Consider the following 25,851-nt stretch of genomic DNA (forward strand, 5'->3'; position numbering starts at 1 on the left):
AAAAGAATCTTGATGAAGGCACACCACAGGTTTAAATTAGGGACCTTCTCTCATGGCAAGTTTAAAATTTGCAAAGCAAAAATCCCATAGTGGAATGTGTTACTCGTGCTCTAAGGATATACAAGCAACCTTTTTTACCTAGGAGGAAACTATGACTATCTGGGCTGTTCTCCTCTCTGGCAAACCTTTGACTGGACAAGAAAGTACTCCCTAGAACAAAAAAAAAGTTTCTTTAAAGGAAAAAAAAGGTCTCTTTGCAGGAAGGGAATCTGATCAAAAGCAATTCCCAGATTTCCATAAGTCTGGGAAGAAGTTTGTAAGAACAACATAATTAGTAATAGAATACCCCAGTGCTTTTCTACCTAGGTTAGTGCTCTTTATACAAGTTCAATATCTGGAAATTATATTATTCTTTTGAAAGCTATTATGTATAGTATTATTTTAATTACATTCAAGAAACATTTGTTTGCTTTCACAAAATACTAAGGTTCTATAGAAAATCTTAGTTTAGACAAGAAATTGTATTTACCTTAATCTAATAGAGAAATGACAGAAACATAAATAACTATTGACACACAATATTACACAATAAATGTGTCAGAGTTACAAGTCAAATTGTTATGGTCAATGAAATAGAGGAAGATGGTGCCTGATTGAGGGATCAGAGAAGGAAAGCTTTGTGTAAGAAGATATGTTGCTTGGGTTAGCTGGTAAGGGGTGTGGAATAATTCATCAGGCAAAGAAAAAAAAAAGAAAATAAATTCCAGGCATAGGAAATTATGTGAATAAAGACACAAGGGTGGAAAATTCCAAGGTACATACAAGAACAAAAGAGGGACATGGAAAACATATCACTACAGTATCTAGCAGGAAATAATATAAAATAAGGCTGAGTGGTGCCAGATTGTAAAGAGACTTGAATGACAAGCAAAAGAATTTAAACTTTACTTAACAGTGATAGAAAGCCGTTGAACATGTTTGGGCCTCTCAGGAATGATGATTGGAGCTATGTACATAAAATACTGTAAGATTGTACATAAAAGATTAATATAGTAGATTGCATAGTGGATACAGTGCTGAACTTAGGGTCAAGAGAACTTGGGTTTGAATATGCATTCAGACACTAGGTAGCTGTGTGAATCTGAGCAGGTCATGTAATGACTGTGAGTCTCAGTTTCCTCATCTATAAAAATGGGGACAAAACCAATACTGACCTCCAAGGGATTTTGTGAAAGTTGAATGAGGCAATACACACAAATCATTTTATAAACTTAAAGCACTAAATACACGTTAGCTATTAGTTAAGTAAACAAGCTTTATTAAGTGCTTACTATGTGCTAAGCACTGTGGACACGAAGAATTATTTTTATTATTAATCTGGTAGTGGGATGAATGATGGATTAGAGGAGTTAAAAGTGGGAGCAAGAAGATGACAGGAGACAAAGCAATAATCCAAGTCAGCAGTAATGAGGCTGTCTACTGTGCTAGCAGCAATAACAACAGAAAGGAGAGGCCTGCACATAAGAAATGAGAGGAAAAAGTCAAAGAAGGTCTCAAGCACTGAAGATGAATGGTGGTGCCAAAAACAAATTGGCTCCAATGAGACCAACCAATTAATATACAATATAATACTTTAGAGGTCTGATATTCTTAGAATGGTTTGATTTTTTTTTGTTTTAAATGTGGATATGAAACTAATTTAAAAGAAAAATTCCCCAAATTGAAAGCTAGAATAGTAAAGACAATTACAATCCTGTCATATGAAAAGAAAATGCAATGAGTAAAATAGGAGAAGATTGAGAAAATTCCAGTTCAACCCCTCTTTGAAGCAGTAAGTGAATAATAGATTGTCAGGAAAAAGAAACAGATGCTTAAAACACCTCATTTTTTCTTCCTGGTGTGATTACACAGGAAGTGAGAATAAGGAACTGACAGAGCAAAAAACTGTTATGGAAGCATTCCCTATTTTTGAGGAAAAAAAAAGAATTGAGGACCAGAATTTGAAAAAGATCAGTTTTGAGAGCTGAGAAAGCACATCTTTGAATTCTTTCCCTGTTGAGTTGCTATTTTATTGGCTTTTTTCCCCTTTTCTCTTTGAAAGGGTAGAGGATGAATTTAAACAAGATTTGTAGTAGCCTACATGACATTAGCCTGGCCTGTAACCAAATTAATGAAAACAATTAATCAGTGTACTTCAAATAAACTCCCCAGAATAGTAATAACACTTAAGAAGAAACTATTGGCAGTGTCATATAGAGTTGTATTTAAATTTAAGACACAGACATTTAGTTTAGTATTTGCTAAATGAAGACATGCTGGTAAATTGGGGTTTTAACTGTTGTGCCAGATGCCTCCCTTGTTGCTACTGCTGGGAGTTCTTGGAGAATGGGACCAAAAAAATGGTGTTGGAGGGGAAAAAGAGGACTGGGAACAGGCAGCTCCATGGCTGCTACCCACTAATAGACCAGTGAAGGAAACTGGCTGGGAAGATCCAAGAGGTGAAGTCAGAGGGTCATGTCAGAGACTGCTAATTGCTATGATTCTCATTCTCTCCCATCCTTGGTGTCTCTTCCATCCTTCTCTCTCTCTCTCCTCTCTTCTCTGTTTCTCCCCTCTCTCTCTCTTCCCCTTGTCTGTCTTCCATCCCCCCTTTAATTTTTAATTTTGCTTTACCCATTATATATTTCCCAGCAGAGGATCACAAAAACAGTTATATTTGTCCAAGGTAGGAGGAACAGACTTTATCTAGCTACACTATGCCAACAATGAGAATGGCTTCTAAGTGGAGTCAAGTTACAGACCTTCCTTTTTTCCCTAATTTTTATTTTATTTTTCCATTAACAAGCATTTTTTTGTTTCCTCCTCCTCATAAAAATACACATGGTCAAGCAAAGCAAATTAGAACCATGTTTCTAAATGCCTTTAAAGCTCTCTTGCACTTTGGAGCTCACAGGACATGATGATAAAGGAAGGGTCTTTCAGATGTATTGTTGGGTTGCTTACTCAATATTTAAACAGCCACAGATGACAAATCTTGCCTAAGTCACTGTAGAACTTGGACAATCAAGACCATGAGATCTCAGATTCTAATCGAATACTATGTAAATATAGTACCTGTCATCAGGCAATGTTGCTCCTGCAAGTTTGACAATGGTTGGGAACAGATCCATGTTACTAGTGGGCTCATCGATCACTGTTCCAGGCTGTAGCACTCCTGGCCAGCGAAGAAGTCCTGGAATCCGGATACCTCCTTCCCAGTTATTAGCTTTTCCACCTGAATGAGTGAAGGATACAGAGCAGGAGAGACTTATATTAGATGTTCTTGTAAAATATCCTGACCAAGTTCATATCATATGTTTTGTGTATGAGTAGGTGTAAGAGAAGAATGTTTAAGGGTGAAAAAATAGAAAAAGAAAAGTTCTTGTGATGTCAACTGGATTCACAAGAATGTACTGAGTACTATGTGGTTAGCACTTATGAAAGAAAATATACAGCATGTTCCCTGCCCACAAAGTGTTTGGAGATAACATTTTTTGTCTTGAATTGTTTTTGTTTGTTTGTTTGTTTGTTATAGTAATTTACCACAAAAGGCTGTTTGGATAATTTTCTTTTGTAATTTCATGAGCAAAAGAAACTTTAGCTATGGAATCTCCCTCCATCAGTGGAGATCAACATTCTGTAATTTATAGTCTTAGAGAGCTACTTAGGGACACTATGTGGTTAAGTCAATTGCCCAGGGCTCATATGTTTGTATGTGTCAGAGACAGACAAATCTGGATTTCATGATTTCGGGATGGGCTATCTATTCATTATACCACCATGTTCTTAGTTTAGAGAGATGAGACAAATTCAGAAAATAATCAGCGTAGAATATGAGAATCTAAGTAATTATGTGCCTGTATTTGTGATAAAATAAAACAGTATAAGCAGGAACCAGAGCAATTGATATGGACCAAAATTGACAGGGAAGACTTTATACATACAGAGGTAGAACCAGACAAATTGGATACTAGATGAGTACTGAGGAAAGTTCTCCCAGAGTAAAGAGAGGGGATGAAGGAGAAGAATGTTTTTTTTTCCAAATAATAAGCATGCACTAATAAAAAGATCAAATCTCTTCCCCCACAATGTGTTTTAATATGTCCCCAAAGTGTAATACAATTCTGGTCACATTTTAAGTGATCTGGACAACTGCAGATTTACTATCCCTACATTAAAATAAAGGAGGCAGCTAGGTTGCTCAGTGGGTAGACAGCAAGCCTAAAGTCAGTAAGACTTGAGTTCAAATGTGGCCTCAGATACTTACTACCTGGTCAAGTCAGTTAACCTCTGCCTTAATCCAATGGAGAAGGAAATGGAAAACTATTTCAGCATCTTTGCCAATAAAACACGATGGACAGTATGGTCCATGGGATTTTGAAGAGTTGAACATGACTGAATGACTGAACAATAACAACAAATATTAAAATAATGGGGCAAGAGAAGCAAGTGTGGTTAGGAAACAAGAGAGTCTGTCATTAAAAACCTAGATAATAATATTTTGTAAAAGAAAGGTTTTATTACCTTAAAGTATATGTTATAAACATATACAAATTTGTACTAAGAAAAATGGTGTAAATGAGAAAATTTCCAACATTTTATAGTAGGAAAATTGCAAACATTAAAGTTCTTTAACATATGAAATTTAATTTCTGAGGATAAAAATTAAAGGCAGCCTGAAAGATCTCTTAATTTCTTGAATGCTTGATTTGATAAAAAAAAAAAACACCTTTTTGTTTTGTATTGGGTTCCTTTCATTCATAAGATCTTAAAAATAGATGCACTGATCTGTATTATACGCACCACTTTCCAGGCCAAAAATAAAAGGAAAAGAAAAGAAAACTTCAAAGGTTTGTCATCTTCCTGTTTATACAGACTCTTTCTTTGAGAAGCTAAGGGTGCTTTTCTTCTTAATCACAATATTCTCAACAGCACCTTAAGGTAATTAGGTGACAAGTGTATTACCCCTGTTTCACAGATATAAAATCTGAGAAATGGAAAATTTAGATCATTTTCCAGAGTTCACACAAGTTGTCAGGAGCAGAATCCTAGGAGGATTTTCAGTACATGAGTTCTAGTCTGGTTAGTTTTATACTAGGCCAGATTTTTTCAGTTTTTGCCTTCGCAATTTTAAATCAAAGCTGTTACATTTACAGAGTGATCATTCAGTGATGTAAAGAATATCATCATCAGTATGTTTGACACATTTTCTTGGTCCTATATGGTTAAGGAAAGGTAAGCCATAAAATTTGAAGATAGGCCAGAACACTGATACACTAAAAATGTATACCTCTCTCACCTCCACAATTCCCTTTGCTTATTTATTTCAGTATTTCAAAAGATTTGATTTCACCTGGCTGAATGTTCTCTCCTGACAGATATTACAATCCTTCTACATTTCAGTTAGTGTTTTCATGAATTACTGAAACCAAAAAGATTCATCTTCAAGTGATTAACTGTCCATATTAATGAAACTTTTTTTGAGTTTAACTAGTCTGGTGCTCCAGGGCAGCTAGATGGTACAATGGATAGCTTGCCAGGTCTGGAGTTAGGAAGACTACTGTTCCTGAATTCAAATTTGGCCTCATACACTTACTAGCTGTGTGACCCTGGGTAAGTTACTTAACCCTGTTTGCCTCAGTTTCCTCATCAGTAAAATGAGCCAGAGAAGGAAATGGCAAACCACTGGTCCATCTTTGCCAAGAAAATACTAAATGAGGTTACAAAGAATCAGATGCAGCTGAAAAATGACTGTACAATGATAGGCTGGTATTCAGATGACAGGCACAGTCCATTCTTGAGCCCCTATCTGAAGCACAGATTGGAGAGCCTGGGTCCTTGCTATGCCCCAGCACTATAGATGGGCAGGACTTTAGCGGAACTTTCACATATTGATTAAAATAAATACATCACATTTTTCTCATCAGTAATTTTCTCATTATTCTGAATACATTAAAGTTTAGCTACATGGCATTAAAAGGCAAAGAACAGTGTGACAGAGTTAAAAGGCATAGATATAGTTGCAGGATTTGGGTTTGAGTATTTTTGTTGTTGTTGAGTCACTTTGGTAGTGTCTGATTCTTTGTGACCCCATTTGGGGTTTTCTTGGCAAAAATACTGGAGCGGTCTTCCACTTCCTTCTCCTGCTCATTTTACAGATGAGAAAACTGAGGCAAACAAGGTTAAGTGACTTTCCTGGGATCATATAGCTAGTAAATGCCTGAGGCCTGATTTGAACTCATGAAAATGAGTCTTCCTAATTCCAGGTTTGAGTATATGCCCTACAAATTATAGTGAAAAGTACATTAGTTTGAGTCAGAAAACATAGGCTCAAATCGCATTTCTAGTACTCTGTGTGAAGTGAATCATTTCATCTCTTTAGGCCTCAGTTTCTTCATCTATGAAATGAAAGTGTTGGATAACAACTAAGATTCCTTCCACTTCTAAAGCCAGTTCAATTCTCGATACTACATCTTAAGAACATTGATCAGATATATCTCACATTCCAAGGAAAATAATTAGGATGGTGCAAGGACTGAAAGCCTTGCCTTATGAGAATAGCCTGAAAGAACTGGTGATATTTATCCTGGAAACATGATGTTTCAATATCCAACACAGCTGAACTTACTCAACCTTCAACACATGGGAAATTTTAGCTGTGTAAGGTTTTCCTCTCATAGTTCACAGTTTGTATTTAGAAGGGAAAAAAAGGTACACTGATAAACATAATAGCATTCTATTTATGTAAAGCTATAAGAAGAACTTTTTATTAAACACATCAGTAAATGTTTTTTTTTCTAAATTGTAACAGATTTGCACATTAATGCCCACATTTCTATAGGGAAAACCATGTTTTAGGAAGTACAATCACACATTCAAGAATATGTGTTTATGTGCATGATATTTGTCAGATGGCGTAGCTTGTTGTTTTTTTTCCTAAACCAGCCTCACATTTCCCCCCCCTTGGAATTAAATATGCCTATAATTGTCACTAAATTTAAAAAGGATATGTATCTACCAAGCAATGGATGCAATGGAAACAAAATCCAGCAGGCTGAAAGATGAACATTCATTGATTTGTTTATTCAATTAACATTTATTGGCCACTTACTATAAGCAGGAATGCTCTGTGCAGGGATTAGGGGTGGGTGGAAAAAGTTACAAAGATATGGCCTCTGAAAGCTTACACTCTCCTAAGGGAGATGTGATGAACACAAGACAGTTATAATACAAGTCACTCTGTGTTACATGAGTGGCACAGAAATGACATACCATGAAAGTAAAAAATCAGAATGATCACTTGCAACTGGAATAATCAGGGAAGGAGCTATACTTTGAAGAATGGGTAGGATTTAAGAAGACAAAAGTAAGAGTAAGTCAAATGTTCCAAGTGGATAGGACAAAGCGGCATGGAGGTGGGAAATTAAAATAAAGGCTTAGGACACAATAATTAAACCAGTTACCCTGAAATAAAGGAAGCTGGTAGTAAATAAAGCTGGAAAGTTAAGATAGAATCAATTTATAGAGGACCCTGAAAAGCCAAGCTAAGTAAATTAAAATTTATTCTTCAGGTAGTAGGGAGACATTAGTGATTTTTAGCAGGAATGTCAAGATGTCAATTTAAAATTTAGTTTTAGATAAGCTTACAGGTTAATGTTTGTAATAAAACTTTACATTACATGAGACCATGTAAGAAGGATAACTGAGAAATAATTCTTTCAAGGCATACAAACAGATTCAAATATGTCTTGCTCTGTCCTTCTGCAGGGGACTCTTGCTATGAACAGCTGTTCTCAAAATGGGTTGCTATTTTTGCACCTTATAAACGCTACCACACAGTAAGTCAAGTCAATTTTAGTGGCAGAATCATATGCTAATAATTCTTGCATTTGATATTGTTTCAGGATTTTCTACAAATAAGTTTCTTGCTTTTCATCCTTTGGGTTTCCCCTCTAGAGAAACACTGATTTACAAACTTGGTGCAAACCACTTTAGAGTATTTATTCTTTGCATTCACCACAAATCGAGTTGTTGCCCAAGATGTAGTATTTTATATTCCTTTTGGAATTATCAAATGGTTTATTTGTTCTAGAGGAAAACAATATGGAATTCACTCACTGAAGATGAGACAATTATCAGCCTAATATCAGAAATAATAAGCAAGTATAAGGACCTATCATCTTGAAATCAATGGTCAAAATAGAGGAAAAAAGAGTGCCTCTTAAAATTAACTATAGTTTTGGGAATTGTTGAGAGAACAGTTAAATAAACTGCACATCAAACTGCCAAGTGTTCTGGGTTATTAATAAAAAGTGTAAAACTCTTAGAGAGATGGAGTCAACTGCTTGGGGTGAACTAATAAAATACTTTACCTTTATGCCTATTACATTAAATAATTCAGAGTCTGGGTAAATGCCACTCAGATCTTTGCTAACAATTTCTTTGCTAGGTAAAATCCTTCCTAATGCTGTCAAGGAGAATGAAAAAACAAACAAACAAACAAACCAAAAACAAGACAAAACTAAGAATAGATGGGAAAATGTTTTAACTGAGAAGCTATACTTATGAATCCATTAGGTTAGCTCTAAGAGTGAGAAGGACCTATGTAGAAAATATTTTTTCATTGTAACTAAAAGAGATCTCTGGCAGGTAAAAAAAAAAAAAAAGAGGCCAGGGAATGCCTGATGGTAACTTAAGAGAAATGTCCAAGAAGTTGGCAGCTTCTACGACCTCCTGTGAAATAGAGTAAGAAACTTGCCAATGTCTGATGATAGCCCTTAAATCTAGCTACCTTCCAGTAAACTACCAGAAAGCTTTACTGCTTTCCTTTTTCAATAAAAGTACCTATTGCCCTTTGAGAGCAATATTATTGCAATGGGGGAACACTTGCCAGGCTCACAAGGAGAAGCTCATAAGAGATCTGGATCATTCACGACCAACTAGTTTCTCTTGGAATCTGTGATTGAGCACAGTTTTTGTTTTGTTTTGCTCTCAAGCCAGGAAAAACAAAATGTCTTTTATATAGAGGCAAAGCAAGTGTTATAAAGACATACTTACATATGCAGACAGTACTTCTTATTTAGAATTAAAGATAATGAGATACTATTTTCTACTACTGTAAAAATCCTCCAGTTAGCCATTCTATTCCCATTTATTTCCATACCTTGAAAAAGACATCTCCCATGCTCTGTTTCCACTGTCACCACAGTGTTATACACCCTCATTATAATCTTCCTGTCTCTATCTCCTCCCTAAATCATCCTTTACAACAGGCACAAAATTAATCTTCCTTATGCAGAGATTCTGTCCCCTCACTCTTCTGTTCTCTTGTTTCTGCTCAATTCACTCTGCATCACTTTATGTAAGTTCTCCCAGATTTCTGTGAATTGGCCCCTTTCAGCATTTCTTACAGGGCAAAAATATTTTATTACATTCATATACCATAATTTGTTCAGCCATTAACTAATTGATAGACATTCCCTAGCTTCTATTTCTTTGCCATAATAAAAAAGGTCACTATGAATATTTCTGTACATATTGATCCTTTATCTTTTTCTTTGATGTCCCTAGAGTGTAGGTCTAGTAGTTGTATCACTGGTAAAAAGGTATAAGCAGTTGGACTAAATTGCTTACAGTGACTTTGGGCATACATTTGCAAATTGCTTTCCAGAATAGTTAGACCTTTTCAAAGAGCCATCCAATAATGCATTATCTTGCCTATCCTCCCATAGACCCTCCAAAAATTGTCATTTTCCTTTATTTGTCATCTGTGCCAATCTGATGCCTATAAGGTAGAATCTTAAAATTGTTTTAGTTTGCATTTCTCTAATTTTTAGTAGTTTAGAACATTTTTATATGATTGCTGATAGCTTGTTTAATTGACTATTTGAAGAATGGCTCGTGTTCTTGTACATTTAAATCTGTTCCTTTATATCTTGGATATTAGATCTCTTTCAGAGAAATTTAATGGAAAAAATTTTCAAGCTCATTGTTTCCCTTCTGATTTTAATTGTATTGATTTTTGGTGTGTGCAAAAACTTTTCAATTTTATGGAAGCAAAATTCATTTTATCTTCTGTGATCCTCTATAATCCTTGTTAGTTAAGAACTTTTTTCTTATACATAGCGGCAAGAGGTATCCCAATCCCTGCTCTTCTAATTTATCTTGTGACCTTTTACATCTAGGTCATATATGAATTTGGAATTTATTGTAGTATATGATGTAAAATGTTGCTAAATACCATTATTGATTTTTATTACAGTTTAAAACTAGATCTCCTACCTTTCCACTTTATAAATTTTGCTATTATTTTATCTTGTTCTATAAAGTAATACTTTGGTACTTTAGTGTAACATTGAATTTCTAAATTAACTTGAGTAAAAATTTGTCATTTTTATATATTGGCATGGACCCAAACACTGTCAATTGATATATCTCCATTTTTTAGGTATGTTTTTATTTCTCTAAAGAGTGTTTTGTAGTTACACACGTACTGTTTGTGTTTTGGTAGATGCAATTCCAAATATTGTATATATTCTGTAGTTACTTTGAATGTAAATTATCTTTCTATTTTTCCTATTTGGCTGATGATTTATGTCAGTTTATTTAATATTATTCCTGTTGTTTTGTTGAAGTTATTGTGCTGATTTTTTTTTCATTGACTTTTCCCCTTTGATTTAATTGATGTATTGAACTCTTAAGTGAGGAAATTTCTTTAGCCAATGCAAGCTGGCAACTTCTCTGCAACTCATAGCCTTAGAAAGTTGTCTAGGGCACTTGGAAGTTATATGACTTGCCCAGGGTCACTTAACCAGTCAGGAAGGGGTTTAAAGCCTAGATTTTTGTGACTTTGAGAACAATTCTTTACTGCCCTTCCCATGCCTTCCTGCCACATATCTAACTTTTCTAAAATATTATTCAGATTCTTAAATTCTACCTTATTTATCTTTTTTGTTAAATTGGTCTGTGTCAGAAAGGGACACATTGAGGTCCCCAATGATAGCAATTTTTCTTTCTGTTTCTCCCTTTCAACCAACTTTTTTAAAGTACTTAGATGTTACATCACTTGGTACATGTATATTAAGTATTAATATTATTTCATTCACAAATAAAGTAACTTTCCTATTTCTATCTTTTAAATATGTGTATTTTTCCTGTTGCCTTGCCTGAGATAATTGTTATTCCCATTTTTTGTAGTTTATCTGAAGATCAAGCCTCTCATTTTATCTGTGTTTCAATTGCGTTTCCTATAAAAGTATATTGTAGGATTCTCCTTTCTAATTCATCCTATCTTCAATCTGTATGTGTATTTATTGCATCCACATTCATTGCTATTATTACCAATTTTATATTTTCATCTACCAAATACTCATATACTTTGAATTCTCTTTGGCTCCTCTATCCTCTTTCTACAAAAAGGAAGGTGATGAAAGAAAAAGAATATTTAACATTAGTGATACTTAATTGAAACAATCTTCTTCTGCTCAATTGCCCCTTAAGCTCTTCCCTTTACTCGGACTAGACCATAGGTTCTTGTTCTTTCTTTCCTCTTTGCTGTCTAGTCATTTCAGTCGTTTCCACCTCTTCATGACCCCATTTGGGGTTTTCTGGAGTGGTTTGTCATTTGCTCCTCCAGCTCATTTTGTAGATGAGTAAACTGAGGCAAACAGGGTTAAATGACTTGCCAGAGGTCACACAGCTAGTAAGTGTCTGAAGTCGGATTTGAACTCAAGATGAGTCTTCCTGCCTGACGCTCTACTACTGCACCACCATGCTACCCATTTCTTTCTTTTTACTGATCCACTGTCTGAAAGTAAAGTGTTTTGCCTATAAATATTCCCTCCCTGACTCTCTCCTTAAACTCCTTACTCCTCTACCCTGTTCCTATACCTGTTTCCCAGTTGAACTTAATGTATTTCTACACCAAAGAATGCGTGTGTGTGTGTGTGTGTGTGTGTTTTCAACTCTTCTTGGTCTGGTTCAGATAAGAATGAAAGCATTCTACCACTTCTCCATATTTATGTACTCTTCTTCCAGAACTTCTTCCCCACTTATGAAAAATAGTAAGTTTGACCCCCTTCCTCCATATTTCTTCCCTAAGAGTCATATTTCACATTATTCCCTTTTGGCAATTTGCCATTCCAAACAAGCCTGTTAGGTGTTCTCTATACACAGTTTGACCTCCAGCCTTTCTTTGCAGAGGCTGCCCCCAAAGTCTAAGATGCACTCTCTTTTCCCTTCTACTTGAATTTTTAGTTTCTTTCAAGGTACAACTCAAATACCACCTCTTACACTATGCCCATTTTCATAATCCATTTTTTCAGTCTCTCCCTCTTGAAGTTACTTAGTATTAACTTGCATATGCTTTGTATGTACTTAATTGTATACAATTATATCCCCCAACTAGAATATAAGTCCACTGAAGGAAGGGCTGGTCTTGTTTTTGTCTCCATATCATCACACCTAGCATAATTCACGGCAGATAGTTGATGCTTCATAAGTCTTTGTTGAACTGAATTGAAGATGACACTTCAAGACTCACACTTGAAAGCAGGATGCACCTGCCCTGGCATTTGCCTCAGTCTGAGACCCAAAATGACAAGTAAACAAGATGCTTTTACAAGTGCCCGCTGCATACCTGTTCCCAGTCCTAATGCTATTCTAGGGCAAAACACAAATAATGAAAAATAAAATTCTTGCTTTTCATTCCTCAGGATTGCAAGGGGAACTTAAATGTACTGTTAACATCATCCTTGGCATAGGACATATAAATAAATTCAACTTTCTGCCTAATATTAAAGGATCTGGTTGATACCTGTCTGTAACTTTGTAAATAAACCTTAGAAGGCTGCCTGACTTTTAGAAGCACTCAGCTAATAAGTGTCAGAAGGTGAATTTGAATCAAGGTCTTTCAGATTTAAGGTCTAGAACTCTATAATGTCACACTGCCTCTTCTGTCATTATCACTGTCCAGATGGCATCTATTTTCATTTTGAAATCTCCTTCTGGATAAAAGGTATGGGACAAAGAAGAAAGTTCCACCTTCCTACATCAAAACAAGATAATGGTGCTACAAGCACAGATTGTTTATAAAATAAAGGCAGTAAGGGGCAGCTAGGTGGCACAGTGGATAGAGCATCGGCCCTGAAGTCAGGTATACCTGAGTTCAAATCTGGCCTGAGGCCAAAACACTTGACACTTACTAGCTTTATGACCCTGGGCAAGTCACTTAACCCCGACTGCCTCATCAAAAAAATAAATAAAACAAAGGCAGAAACACAGCCCTTAATTCTAGGATCATTCCCAGGTCAGTTTACCCAATGATTTAACTTGGTAACTGCCCCTTCCTTCCCTTTCCCAAAATATCTCCTTCATATCCTAACTCACAAAGTGAAAGTCAGTGACTGGAACAAAAGGCTTCTACAATACGAATAAGAACCGTGTGCCCCCCTACTTTTCCCCCCACAGTTTATCTCTTTAAACCCAGCCACTCCATCAAAATGGCTCTTGTACTGAATTAGTGGAACTGATTTGGCTGTGGAACAAGGTGAGAAAGTTAGTTCAAGTTACAAGAATCTTTTAAGGGCTTTTGATTTAAAACAGAACAAATTATTGTTGTTCAGTAAAGGAATGCTTTTCCGATAAGGGGGTTAAGTGGCTTAATTCCTCTTTGAGTTCTCATAAACAACAGCTTTGAAAAAATATCCAGAGCACAGAAATTTAGATGCTCCAACATTTAGCTGCTCTTGCTCATTTCTTATGGCCAGAACAGAATTGTGGGAAGTTTTCTAATAATTTCTCTTGATGGACATGCTGCTTTCAACAAAACCTGACAAAGGGACAACTCTGAAGTTACAAATAGTTCTGGTGGATTAATATAGTGTCACTTATTACTAGTACATATAGCACAGGAATATGAATGCCCAAAGACATTTAAAATATATCTACCTAAATAAGTCTGAAGTACCCATTGGTATTTTTTACAAATCATACCAGGAATAAAGCACAAAAAGTAGCCTGAGATTGTACGTAAGATATTATCTAGAGCATCAAACTTATACTCACAGAGCCCTGGGAGAAGAAGAACTTTATCAGAATAGGCCTAGGATATTTACTTTTAGTCATGCTCTTGAGTAGAGGTGTTAAACACACTATACTTCTGAAACACTAATGCAACCCAAACCACAATAATATCTAATATTTATATAGCACCTCCTATATGCCAGGTACTATGCTAAGCACTCTAAAATTATTATTTCATTTGATCCTCACAACAACCCTGGGAAGTAGGTACTATTATTTCCCCCATTTTACAGATGAGGAAACTAAAGCAAACAGAAGTTAAGTGACTTGCCTGGGGGCCGCAGTAAGTAGCTAAGACTGGATCTGAATTTGAGCTTTGCTGATTCCAGACCCAGAACTCCATCTAGCATCACCTAGCTGCTCCATGTAATTAGGAAATATTCAAAAACATTTTATAATGCAGCAAAACATGGGTAACATTACATTTTTAAAATAAGTCAATATGTGGCCACAGAAACATATAGATTGGAGGCTCTTTCCATTTGTTTGTTTATCTTAATTGAATTACTCGGTTTCAAAATAAGAAGGTATCAACACAAAGTTCCACCTACATACATCCAAATAGAATAACAGTCATTCACAAGTCCTCATAGGAAAATCAAGTTATACAGGTTAGGGTCTTTGCAGAAATCAGTGGAAAAAAATTACAATCATGGTGAACAATATACACAATGTCTGTAATACTGTAAAGGAAAATGTGACTAAGAGTCACCTGAATTCAGATTAATTATAATAGAACAGATGATGAAATCCATATCTGAAGAAGGGAAGGACTACAGGATAAAATGTTGCCTACGTGATCTAATGGTTTCTCCATATGGGTCAGTTTTACATAACTATTTTATTTTTTTTTTAATGGGGAGAAGGGTACATCACCCTGCCCTGTTCCATTACTTTAAGGAACAACTGTTATGTAACAACAAGAAGCCTCAATAAAAATAACAATAAAAAAATATTATCAGGATTAGCTGTGTTACACATTATAGACTAGACAAATCTCCATGAAGCCAGGCTACTGGGACTGTCAGATGTAAGAGAAAATTGCTACTTTGAACTTCTGTACCTTCCTCCTGAAACAAACAAAACAAAACTCCTCCACAGACCACCTGGCAAATGTCTAACTGGCCTCCAGAGCTGTCTTGTAAAGGGGATCATCTAATTTTATAAACAATGAAATCTGCTTCCATATTTAGAGGTTTCATGGACCACAGATCTCTGGAAACACATGAATATGGAAAAGGATTGACAGTATTAATAACACTGTTTACAAAGTTTGGTCAAGTGTACACTTTTTCTTCCTGCTAAGTTTTATAGAAGGTACTTGACAAAAATGTTTTCTTAAGGTTAAAATCATGTGTCAAAGTTGTTTTTTTTCTTACCAAAATATATGAAAGGACCTTTACTTGCTACATTGTGGAAGAAAAATCATATCACCAATGTAATTTTGTGATAAGATTAATGCTACTATTGAGCACTTTTTTAAAAAATTCCAGTATAATTACAGAATGTTAGCACTTGGAAGGAGGGGTCTTAGAAGTCATTTAGCTCAGAGGCATCAAACTCCAATAGAAATGAATGCCTGCAGGCCACATATTGACTTAGAAAACCATAAATTAACATCTTATATGTTGTATTATATTTTTACTTTTGTTAAACATTTCCTAATTACATTATATTCTTGTTCAGGCCCACAGTCAGGAGTTTTGAGAGCTACTTGTAGACTATGGAGTTTAACTCATCTTATTAGCTCTCATTTTACATATTAGGAAAAGGAATCTGGAAAATTTACATTAAGTAGTGTCTTTAGAAGACTAGGACTAGAGAACTCAGGCCTCCTGAATTCTTCTGCAGGATTCTTCGTACTCTGTCCCATTGCTGGTCCCTGAAGCTGTCGTTATAACCACGTGACTTGCATGATACTTCCGATAGAAAGAAGTGCAATTGGAATGAGCAAAGAGATAGCCACGAGGGACCCAAGTCACTTTAAAGTTTGCTATGAGGTAAACATACACGTATACTCAGTGGAAGTTTAGATCATAAAGGGTCATTTCAAAAACAGGTTCTCACCTTTATAAATTCCATTACTCCCTCCATGGATGTCTCCTTTGTCGGTCACTTCTTCAATGTGAGCTCCTTGGTCAGAGGTAAAGTACACAACTGTCTTATTTGTCAATTTCTTCTTATCTAGAGCTTTTAAGATCTGCCCTAAAAGAAGAAGACACCCTCAGGTTTAAAACACTTCATTCCAACAAAAGAAACAGGCATGTCTGCCCTTATTAATTTGTCACCTAATTTCTCAGGGAAAAAAATTCATTTTTATGTATAGCAACTGGCACCATGTTGATCACATTAGGAGACTAACATGTGGAGCTCAGGGCAATCAAGAGTGTTGTTTAATTGCTCTAGGGTTTCCTGGAGTACTGAACAAGATCTGCAGTCATCAGACCTAAGAGTTTAAAAGTCTGTGAAATGTAGTTGTTTGATCTTCATTGACAAGAACCATAGAATTGTTCTGCAGAATACACACACACACACACACACACACACACACACACACACAAAATTGCTCTAAGAACTGGTCTCATAGCTTACATAATATTTCTGAGAGACATGCTATATGACTGATAGATAGAATTATTGCTATAGATAGCTAACCTATGGAATCATGGCACCAGGCCAAAACAACAATGAAGAAACCAAAAGAAAACAAACCCTCCCATTCCCCATTAAATAATTTTTTTTAAAAGTTTCTGTCTTGTTTTTTAGCTTGTGTTGTCAAATAGGGTTTCCCTTCCCCAGAAATTCTAAAGGAGACCATCCATTTCCTCATTTTCCATTTGGACCATTTGTCATATAAACTTCATTCATTCTGGAAACTTCCTGCAGCTACTGATAACTCTCTTTCCCCCTCCCTTCCTCTTCTCTTGCTCACCAGACATAATCTTAACACCCCCGATGCAGGAGGAGAGAAAAGTGAAGCACTGTGCTGGCCACTGCTCCTTTCTACTTGACTTGTAAATGAAACCTTTACTCTGTCCTGCCTCACCCACTAAAGTGACAACCCCTTGAGAGTAGCAGCTGTCTTACATGTATCTTATTTGTATCCCCAGAACTTAGCACAGTGCGTTGCATATAGGTAAGTGCCTAATAAATTCTTTTTAAATTCATTTTTCTTTAATACCAACACCTCCATATAATAATGTACATCTTTGCAAAGAAAGATCTGGCAATGTAGACAGAGTGCTAAGTCAACAAACAATTTCAGAATGAAACAATATGGTTGGTTTTGAGGAAAATTGTCACATTTTCTTCTACGCCTGCAACAATTTTCTACAATAATTAAATCATGCATATCATGTGCTGTCTGGTGCAATCCTAACACATGGATATTTGGTGAATCTGCTTCTGAAACTTTGTGATGATGCAAAATAGAAGGTGCCTGACACTTGTGGCCATTCTGATAGTAAAATGGCAGAGATGAGACTCAAATGCAGGTCTTCTCGTTAAGAATCCAGCTCTGTTTTCACCGGATCATGGAGTCAAAAGGCAGGTTTGTCCTTGATGGCCACAGGATAACCAAAGTGGCTGGTTTTGAGGTCTTACCTAACACTATGAGGTATTCAGATAAAATGAGGAAGGACAGGTGGGATATGGCTTCTTCCAAAAGAGTTACAAGCAAGAACACCAATATCTACAACTAGTGTCTTCACTTTAGAAAAATATCTAAAGTCTTCTGAAGCAGAACGTCTTTTTCCCTCTGTGATGAAGCAAGTGTCACAACAAAAAAGATGGAACAAATATTTCCATTTATTAGCACAGATATCAAAACTTCTTAAAATGTAGACACAGAGACAGGGACTAGACCTGTGATTTAACTATACGGGGGACTCCCAGATGATCATACTCTTGCTTACCAATGCAGATGTTGATATTTAATAAAATGCTCACCACATTGTATTCAATCAGAATACATCATTGTATTCATACAGAACTGAGATATGCAACAAGTGACAGGCATTATAAAGGTTTGGCTACTGTCGTAAATGACATTAAAGGATGTCATGCTTTACTATTAGACAAAGCATATAAGCAAATTGTGTGCAAAGGGTTATCTGGCTCCATCACCAATTAAAGCCTTGTTCCTTTGAAAATGGCAATTAGTTAGAATAGCACGAAGCTATAGCAAGTTTCCACAATATTAAATATTTTTATTCTGAAACAAATGTCCTTTTTTTGTAAATGCCAATTTCTTAGTTGAAAGCATGCAAGATATGGTGGGTAATCAAGGAGCATGTTTGTTATCATAACTTTATTTTCATTAGTGCTTTTCAAGGGCATACAACCATGCACCTCCAATTCAGAGAACAAATCACCTTTCATATTTTCAGAATTACCATGGCCCAAAGTATATTCTGCACAGAAACTAAAAAAAAGAAAAAAAAAAGGTTGCCTTTCAAATGCAATTTGGATTTTCATCCCATATAACCACCTTGTCCCATTTTACTACTCTGCTTCTTCCCTTTGCTCCAGTTAGGTGTTCGTTTCTTTCCTTTATACTTCTAAAAACTGTCTCTCGGCCATTTTTTATCCTGAAACTGTCATTTATGCAGTGTTTACTATGCCCATTTCTCCTACTACAAGTTGATACCACCCTCTCTACTCCCTAGCATTCTGCATCTTTCCCATGGATTACACAGCATATGTAATAATGGATATTTATTTTTCTTTCTTTTATGCAGTCATTGCCTAAATCAAATGATCAATGCCATGGTAGCTAGAAGGTTAAACCTTTCAGGAATAGAAAAAGAAGGATAGGGGTACTCCTGGTTGAAAGTAGACTGGTCTCTATAGATTTAGAAATAGCCTGGCTAGTTTCAGTGTTCTCAGGTAGAAAAGCATAGCCTAATTATTTTTCCTAAGACTTTTATCTCTGGGAATATAAGGTGGAGAAAGGATAAATGGCACTGACACAACAGGAACCAGACATCAATGAGAAGCCCCAGAAATTCACAGCAATATCATAGTCTCCAGCCCCACAAGTTCTGGAATAATAATATGGTGAACAAAATCACTCGATATGAAAGAAAGATTATTACTACAAGCTGAATGCTTATATTGAGCATGCACAGGATGTGCCAAGCTAGGCCAAGACTCTTACAATGAAAGTAAACAGTGACAGAAGTGGGATACCCTAGAGCAGAGATGTCAAAATCAGAGCTTATGGCCAAACATTCTTAGTTCTTACTGTGGCCTGAACCACACTGAAATGTAACTGGGAAATGTTTAACAAAATAAATAAAACTACAACACAACATAATGTTACTTTGTTGTTTTCTAAGTCAATACACAACAGGCAGGGATCTGTTTCTATCTGAGTTTGATGCCACTACCCTAGTGAATTGCCTGTCATTTAGAAAGGAAATATGGGAAGGGCTAAAGCCTGGTAGATATCGTCAAGATAAAAAGAGGCCAGGAAGAGCTTTCATGAAAAAGAAATATCATATTCCTGGGAGAAGGAACATTTTATCCATATTCTACACTAAAACCTTGCTTCTCATAGTTGCTAGCTAGATCTGTAAGTTTTCCTCTTTATTATTTCTGACTGTAGAAAGTTATGATGTAGGAAAGATGGTAGAAAAGTGATCATCACCAAAAGAATCCTTACAGGACTGGGTTTCACTTAAAAAAAAAAACAAAAGCTCATTCAAATAACTCTTTTTTTTAATAGCATTTTAAGGCTTGCAAAGCACTTTACACATATTCTCTGATTTGATCCTTACAGCAACCCTGTGAATGAGGTGCTATTATTATTCCCATTTTATAGATTGTGGAAACTTAGGTCAGAGATATGAAATGACCTGCCAAAATTACACAGGTACTAACACAGTGGATGGAGTGCTGGGCTGGAGTCAGAAACACCGGAGCCCAAATCCAGCCTTAGATACCTACCAGCTCTGTGACTCTAGGCAAGTCACTTGGGCAAGTCCCTCTGTCTCCCTCCATTTCTTCAACCGTAAAATGGAGATAATCACACCTGCCTCCCAAGGTTGTCATGATGATCAAATGAGATAATATCTGTAAAGTACTTAGCACAGTGCCTGACATATCGAAATGTTGATTTCTTTCCTTCCTTCTCTTCCCTTCCCTCCTTTCTTTCTTCCATCCTTTACTCCCCTTCCCTCATTTAGTTCCTCCCTCCTTTCCTTCCTTTCTTGCTTCCTTCATATCTTCCTTCCTGGTCTTCCTAAATTCTTAGTCCAGAGCTCTGTTCACTATGTCACGCTATCTCTAATGCTCAAAGAAACTAGCTGACATTCTACAAACAAAAATATGAGGTATTTGTCTATAACATTGACAGTCTTAGAGTCCTGGAGTGGTTTTAGCATTTTCTAATACTAAGATAAAATCTGGACCTCTTACTTGCTAGGGTCCTCTTGCTGTCAGTCATGCTTCCTAAGCTTGTAGTGCATTTATAAAGCTGGGAACCTATTAACTAATTTTTCATAAGAGTGATTCCAAAAAGCCTTACTAAATCTCCCTTTTCAAGTTTCTGGAAGGAAATCTCCTTTGGGAATAATTTTTATATGCTACGCTATTCTTGGTCTCAAAGAGATTTATTTAAAGTCTGAGAGATCTACAAATGTTATTTTCCAGGAAGGTTCTCAAAGTATGATGATACCAATTTATATGGGATGACAGTCTTGTACCCTTGATTGTGAACTATGGGATGGCTTTAAAATGACCTGTTTTACTTCCATAGCTTTCTTGTGTTGTTAAGCTCAATACAACAAATATTGAAAACAGTGTCCTTTGTGGATACTCACTTAATTAAGAGGCAAAAACAAGTAAGACCTGATCAAGAATGGAAAAAAAATCTTAAAGCTCACAGAGGACTTATGCAAGTTTTGCAAGGTTTCCTAACCAAACTTTAAGAGCCCTTAAAGGTGGTACTAGAAAATTTGAGAATCTTGTCTGTTTCTTCTCTTTAATTATTTTTTTTACCTTTCATAATTTTATTTTGTATATGTGGAAAGCAAAATTATGTTTTCCAAGTACTCAAGAATAAAACATAGGAATCATATGATTATGAATAATTCATCTGTATTACCTAAGTTATAAATGGGCAAAGACATAGTCTGGTTTCATTCAATTCTTTTCCCTGAAACAAATACTCAAAGTTTTCAATATTTTGATCTTATTTTTCTTCATTAATATAATGCTAAAGAATATTTATGAATCTGATATTTGAAGTCACATGATAGAAATGGCTAAAATTAAGTTAAGGCACTTAACACAAAATTAATCCTGAGATTGTGTTTTCCATTAGGGACTCATGAGTTGAATATGAATTAGCCAGGTAGTACTGTTTTTGTTCTGTCTCTTAGAAAAGCAAGCAATAGGCTTTGGTACATGAAAAGAATCCATGAGGTAATTTTCTCATTATGCTTATGTCACTCTTGCACCTGACTGGATGAGAGGCTGAGGGTATAGCTAAGAGGGAAAATGTGATCTCTTCTCTAGCCTTTACCTTTAAAATGTGGGTATTAGCAACCAGTAACTGTCATACCATTTTTCATCTCACCACACACTCTCTACTTTCCAGTCACCATCTTCAACTACATGCCTACAGAGAACTTTCTATTCATGCACAGAGTGGAGGGAGAGGAGGAATAATGACTGAAACCAGGTGACCCAGCAGCCTAGCCTTTTCCAGACAGTGAAGCTGGCTCTCTGGCTGGTTTTAGTCTGAAAAGGAAAAGGAAAACCTTAAATCCTGTTTAGTTCTGACTATTAAGAAGCTTATGCAAAATCAATAAATCAAAGCTATAAGATTCTCTATTGATTTAGCTGGGTCCCCAGCCAGGAGGAACCTTAGCATTTTTAGATAAGAGTGAAAATCTTGGTCTTTTCTGTATCTCTGAATAACAAGACCAAAAAGACCCAAGGAAAAGTTGACACAACACAAGCTACCAATTATACAAGCTATTGCTCTACTTAAGGAACATTAAGAACCTATGGAGAGAGAAGAGTGAGTTCATTTGCAAATGATTATGCTGCTTGGCTCAGAATATCTGCCTTTACTGAAGCTGGCTGAGACACAAAGGTCTTCTATAATGTATACTAAGAAACCCAAGATACAAAGGGAAAGGGAAGAGAAATTATAGTAATGAGGCTGTCTGTGCTACCACCCAAACTCCAATACTAAAGGTTTGGCTACTAGCTTAGAGATATTTACCTCAGCCCCAACTCTATCCAGTAGGTGGCAACTTGGCTCTACAAGAAAAAAAAATCATCTGTGCTACCATGATACAATAGGCATTAGTAGCTGAAACACAGAGTAGCTACCATGAGAATTTCACCTTGGGTGATGTTGTAAGATACATAATATTGGGGTGCAGGAGCATGAGGAACATATCTAGAGGAAATAGTCTTCTTTGAGAAGGTGATGGGGACCCCTACTTGCCCTTTAGGAGCTCCTCAGACCTGACCAAGGGGACCATTTTCACCCAATGCTATTCAGTGGGACTTGGAATGCCATGGGAAGTGAGGCTTGATATGCAACCATCTGATCTGAATACTATGGCTCTGAGCATAACATTTATACCAGATCAGAACCTTCTAGAACTTATGCACATGGTTTAAAAAAATTATTATCAACAATGGATCTTTGCAGATGAACCCCAACACCAGTGGAAACCAGTTCTCTACAAATTCACATGGGACAGCTAGGTGGAGCAGTGGAGAGAGTCCAGGGCCTGGATTCAGGAAGACCTGAATACAAATCTACCCTCGGACAATTATTCAACTTCTATGTTGCAACCTCACTCTTTTTTGCTGGTTGAAAATCTGTTGAACTTACAAAAGCTCCACATTTCTCAGCAGTTGAAGCAGATAATGCTCCACTCCTTTCATGGCCTTCAAGAGTATCTCTACTCATTCCGTGTCACTGCCAGCCACACCATGCCAGAAGCTACTGATGTGACCATTTTTGGCATAATGAGTATCAGACAGAACGATAGGCTGGGAGTCAAAAATACCTGAATTCAGATCTGGCATCAGAAATTTCCCAGCTGGTATCAGAAATTTCCTAGTTTTCCCTAGAAAAGTCACTTAACCTCTGTGTGCCTCAGTTTTCTCAACTATGAAATGGGGATAATAACACCCACCTCCCAGGATTAGTGTAAGGATCTAATGAGGTAACATTTGTAAAAAGTGCTTAGCACAATGCCTAATATACAGCAAGTGTTACATAAATTTTAGCAGGGGGAAATATTCCTTTCCCTCTTCCCCACTGAAGCTTATCCCTTGCCTCTTTACCACATTCATAAGTATATATTTAATCACATCCATAAGTACATGATTAATCTCATGTCAGAAGCCCCCAGTTCCACAGCTGTACCTCTCAGGGCCCAAAACTTACTGTCTGCCTTTCCTGCTGGAGCACTGGTATTGCTTATTAAAAAGAAAAACGATTTGAAAGTATGCCATGATTGCTAGACCTTTAGCAACATTGTAGTTAATAACCAATACCCACACTTCCCTCATTACCATCCTGAACCATTTAAGACAGGTCATCATTTTTACCAAATAGAAGAATCTCCTCGGTATACACAATCTATTCCACATCTGTCAGAGAGAAGAACAGATCATGCCTTTAAGACCCTCTTTGATATTGATGTCCTTTAAACTCTGTAATGTCCTTCTTCTGGCATTTATTAGATTCAGAAATCTAGAGTTGGAGGGGTCCTTAGAGCTCCTCTGGTTCAATCCTCTCATTTTATAGAAATGAGTCCTAGGCAGTTTAAGGTCACAGATTATAGGGAACAAAAGTGAGGTTTGAACCCATGTCCTCTCTTTTCCAACTACAATACTTTTCACTGTAAGACACTGTACATGTCATGAACTTTGTCTTTTGGGACCTGCTGTCTCATGCCACAATATTCTACTTGTATAATAACACTCTTTATTTATAAAAGCACCCACAGGCACTAAGTCCTGTTCTGTCTTCACATGTGCCACAACTCTGTGTGTGAATACAAAAGTGCCAGTTCAACAGGGATGACGAAGAATTTCTCACATACCCAATGGGCCATCAGAGAATGAGAATGGATCTGCAGAAAATGAATGTGATTCTATCATCAATGGATCCCAAGAACATGTAAGCCACACAAAGACTAGGGGGCTCTGTGGAATTTTTTTTTCAGAGCTATATCATTAGGTGTTTGTCTTGTCAACTCTTCCTGAAGACACAACAGAGCATTCCAGGACATATTTGTGGGCAGATAGCTTTAAGCAGGTATTACAAGAACTAAAAAATGGCTGGGATTCTTATAATCTAGTTACTGCTCAGATTCTTAAAATCTAGCCAATAGCTTACTAATGTTCAGATTCCTTCACTGTCTGCCCAATATAATATATATATTATAATGACCCTCATCTTTGGCTGAAAGAAGGCTTAGGTAGAATTCTTTTGGACAGGACCTGTATGTTGTTATTTTGGGGTCCCAGCATCCCTGAACCCCTAAACTGCATCAGCTCAGAGCCCTTCGCTGGGATCATCAACATCTTTGGAACTGGAGGTGGCCTGTTTGAATACAGAGCTAGTCTGTTGACTAGACGTGGTTTCACTGTGCTGGCCCTGGCATACTATGCCTTTGAGGACCTTCCCAAAGACATGAAGGAACTTCATCTGAAATACTTTGAAGAGGCTGTCCAGTACCTGAAAAACCACTCCCAGGTAAAGGGTCCAGGAATTGGGCTGCTTGGATTTTCTAAAGGGGGTGATCTGTGCCTCTCCATGGCCTCCCATGGAGGTGGGAACTACTGTCACCCTCAATGGCTCCGTGGCAAATGTAGGGTCTGCACTACACTATAAGGGCAAGACCATTCCCCCACCGGGTAGGGACCCAAAACATACCAAGATGACTAAAGATGGGTTTGCAGACATCGCTGATGCTCTCAATAACCCTTTGGAGGAACCCAACTGAGCAAGCTTAATTCCAGTTGAGAAGGCTGAGAGTTGCTTCCTGTTTCTCCTTGTCTGGATGACAATAACTGAAAAAGTGAATTTTATGCCAACAAAGCTGCCAAATTGTTACAAGGCCATGGTAAGAAAAAACCTAAGATTATCTGTTACCCTGCAACAGGACGCTATATCAAGCCCCCATATTTCCCTGTGTGCCTGGTTTCCTTTCACAATTTGGTGGGCAAACTTGTGATCTGGGGAGAAGAGGTTAGGGCCCACTCCATGGCCCAAATCAATGCTTGGAAACAACTCTGAGCCTTCTTCCACAAACATTTAGGAAATGATAACAAATCCCTCACCATTTAGGATTTAAAATGGTATATGCTAAAGGTGTGTTGAGATGATACCAACTAGAGAGATTATTTTTTAGAATGATTGGAATAGGGTTTTTTTCTCATCAGTAAGATAAAGTTGAATGTAATAATAGTTTTAAAGCTCTTAGTTTTTCTTTAAGTAAACAGTTTTCCCCAAAGAATAAAAGAATAATTTTGTGAAACATTAAAAAAAAACCAAGAACTAAAAAAGGAGTTGACCACTACCCTATTCCATGAGCACTCCAAACATCAGTCCCCATTCAGGACGGAAATATATGTTTCCAAAGTAACAACAGGCTATCATCCACATGAGGCAGCAAGGTGGTACACTGAATATCTGAGTGACCTTGGGCAAGTTACTTAATCTATTTGTCCCAGCTTCCTCAACTA

At 36.7% G+C, this 25,851-nt stretch overlaps 1 protein-coding gene and 1 pseudogene across 3 annotated transcripts in view; one reads left to right on the top strand and one right to left on the bottom strand.

The window, feature by feature from the left end:
* The window catches only part of STS (steroid sulfatase), a 181,489-nt gene that overhangs the window by 36,846 nt on the left and 118,792 nt on the right, over positions 1–25,851 (bottom strand). For all 3 annotated transcript variants that reach the window (XM_021006205.2, XM_078146121.1, XM_021006207.2), the window contains 2 exons: positions 16,189–16,326; positions 3,115–3,274 (listed from right to left, as the gene is read on the bottom strand). In XM_021006205.2, coding sequence (XP_020861864.1) covers positions 3,115–3,274; positions 16,189–16,326 — 298 coding nt within the window. The remainder of the gene's footprint in view (positions 1–3,114; positions 3,275–16,188; positions 16,327–25,851) is intronic.
* Positions 24,608–25,453, top strand: LOC144454190 (acyl-coenzyme A thioesterase 1 pseudogene; annotated as a pseudogene).

The sequence above is a fragment of the Phascolarctos cinereus genome, unplaced genomic scaffold (assembly GCF_003287225.1).
Source record: "Phascolarctos cinereus isolate Bilbo 61053 unplaced genomic scaffold, phaCin_HiC Scaffold_726;HRSCAF=1367, whole genome shotgun sequence".
Classification (NCBI taxonomy): Eukaryota; Metazoa; Chordata; class Mammalia; order Diprotodontia; family Phascolarctidae; genus Phascolarctos; species Phascolarctos cinereus.